Source organism: Eulemur rufifrons, chromosome 29, assembly GCF_041146395.1.
Source record: "Eulemur rufifrons isolate Redbay chromosome 29, OSU_ERuf_1, whole genome shotgun sequence".
Taxonomy (NCBI): Eukaryota; Metazoa; Chordata; class Mammalia; order Primates; family Lemuridae; genus Eulemur; species Eulemur rufifrons.
The window spans coordinates 68,880,001-68,882,500 of NC_091011.1; the positions used below are offsets into that span (position 1 = coordinate 68,880,001).

At 40.2% G+C, this 2,500-nt stretch overlaps 1 protein-coding gene across 6 annotated transcripts in view; it reads left to right on the forward strand.

Moving 5' to 3' along the window:
• Positions 1–2,500, forward strand: part of FOXP2 (forkhead box P2) — a 241,094-nt gene that overhangs the window by 209,001 nt on the left and 29,593 nt on the right. For 5 of the 6 annotated variants that reach the window (XM_069462524.1, XM_069462520.1, XM_069462521.1 and 2 more), the window contains 3 exons: positions 774–975; positions 2,059–2,135; positions 2,275–2,376. In XM_069462524.1, the coding sequence (XP_069318625.1) occupies positions 774–975; positions 2,059–2,135; positions 2,275–2,376 (381 nt within the window). Of the gene's footprint in view, positions 1–773; positions 976–1,827; positions 1,831–2,058; positions 2,136–2,274; positions 2,377–2,500 lie in introns of all 6 variants that reach the window. The other variant, XM_069462525.1, reaches the window with a different exon arrangement.

Consider the following 2,500-nt stretch of genomic DNA (forward strand, 5'->3'; position numbering starts at 1 on the left):
CCTGACACCCACTTTCCAGGGTACATCAGCATTAAGTGACACTGTAATCATAAATTGAAAATGATACTTCCAGAGGAATTGGCAAACTTGACATTTCATTATATTTGTTAACACATGCCACAAATGATTGTTAGTGAGGAAATTCCATTTCCCTCTCTCCATCTCCAATCAGATTTAATTTGAAAATTTTCAGCCTCCTCCGGCTAATTTGCAATTAAGACAATTTTGTTTGAATATGTAGTAATGTCATTACCATTCCACCAAATTAGCAAGGAGACTAAAGGTCAGTGTAAAATTTTCCAGCTGGCTGGAGCCTCTCAGCTGAGATTTGGGACTATGGGAAAAAAAAATTCTGGCAGCAACAGAATAGCGACTTACTTTAAGTCCTATTGGTTAAAAACATTGCATCCTTCATTATTGCTGTTGTTGTTGCTTCACTGGGGGCTAGACCTGTTTAACAACAGGGGCAGTCAATAATCAGCAACTGGCTTTTATTTAAGGAAATAGACTTTCGCTGAAGTCTGGTAGGACAAGAAGGAGTTAGTCCTAAGTAACATTGCAGTAGATTATTAGATAACCTCTAACAGCATCCTCTAATTAGAGTTCTTATGATACAATTTCATCCTGTAATTAGTTGAGATTGGCTGCTTCCTTTTGCAGCTTATTAGTGGCAACACAGCTGTAGAAGTGAATCCATTCTCATTTGTCAAACCTTTTTAAGTCTTTTTCTCTTGTCTCTACCTTTTTCCTGCCCTTCTCTTGGGCCTTTGCAGCTAAATCTGGTGTCTAGTGTCACCATGTCGAAGAACATGTTGGAGACATCCCCACAGAGCTTACCTCAAACCCCTACCACACCAACGGCCCCAGTCACCCCGATTACCCAGGGACCCTCAGTAATCACCCCAGCCAGTGTGCCCAATGTGGGAGCCATACGAAGGCGACATTCAGACAAATACAACATTCCCATGTCATCAGGTAGGATATGAATGCTCAGTAGAGCTCTTTTACTTTGGGAGAGGAAAACTGTAGCTGAAGCAACTGTACATGAGCCATTCCAGAGCACATGGAAACTCAAGTCATGATTTATGGAGTGATAATTGTTTTATTCCTGGTAAATGCGAATAGGGGCGATTCCCTAAGCACATCATGATGAATTGTTCTGAATGGTTTTTCAGGAAAGAAGGCTCTCCCCATTAGAGACATTGAGAGATGTGTTGTCAGGATAGCCCATATTATCACCTCAATTCAATGAGATCCTTTGATCTCTGAGAGAAGACTGTAGCAATCCAACATCTGTGCTATATGAGAAGAGCCGATTTAAAGGACATATAGGAAACACTGTTGCTTTATACAAGACAATTCGGGCTTTACATGAATCAGTCTTTATAAAGGTGCTGCCTAAATGAAATCCTACCACTGCTCCTAATGCCTATACGATACTTTGCTTAAGAAGCATTGTGAGAGGCAAAGTTTGCATGGAACAAAAATTTGCCTTATTTCCCTCTCTTACCCTTTTCCCTCCTTCCCCAACCCCCACCCCCACCCTGGGGCATCTGGATAATCACAGTCACACATTGTAACCATTATTAGCCCAGAGCCCCCTTTTTACAAAAAGTGAGGTTATTTTCAGCACGGGCACTTGTGAGGGTTTTGTGTTTCCTTTGTTAGATGGACACAGATGCCGAGAGAGATGATCCTGTTGTACTTTAAAAAGTATTAGATGAGAAAAGCAAAGATTGTGGCAGGGGAGCAAAAGTCGATGTAAGAACATTCCTAAACCACCCGCTTTAAAGGAGACCTGGCTGTTGGAAAAAATCCTCAGGCCAGCTGGTCACACAGTTCCTGAAGTACCACGAACAACTAGGGGACGCTTCATTTGCACTTCACGTCAGAAATGGCCTTTTCCATATAATTCAATTCCACTGTCATGCTTTGTGCTTTCACTAGTCAGTGGCTTTCTCACTGAATCACTTTACCAATACTAGGGGAAATATGAAAAATCAATTATGTATAATGTGAATTATTAGCAGAATTAACACCTAGTTTTTATTTTTATAGAGATTGCCCCAAACTACGAATTTTATAAAAATGCAGATGTCAGACCTCCATTTACTTATGCAACTCTCATAAGGCAGGTAAGTAGAAGGAAAATGAACTTTGCTTGATTAAATTAAAATTCATTAATGCTTAAAGTAAGGCCTGGATGAGAAAGTGTCATCTAGTCTAGTTAGTAAACCATTATTTTATGTCACTATGTATCTTGTCTCATTTCAGGCTATCATGGAGTCATCTGACAGGCAGTTAACACTTAATGAAATTTACAGCTGGTTTACACGGACATTTGCTTACTTCAGGCGTAATGCAGCAACTTGGAAGGTAACTACTTTTCCAGCAGTTTTAAGATGCCTAGCACAGTTCCTTACAGATAGCACAAGGAACATTTATTTACATGACATAAGCAGATTAGTATCTGCTTCCCCTCTTTTTAACCTGCCTCTTG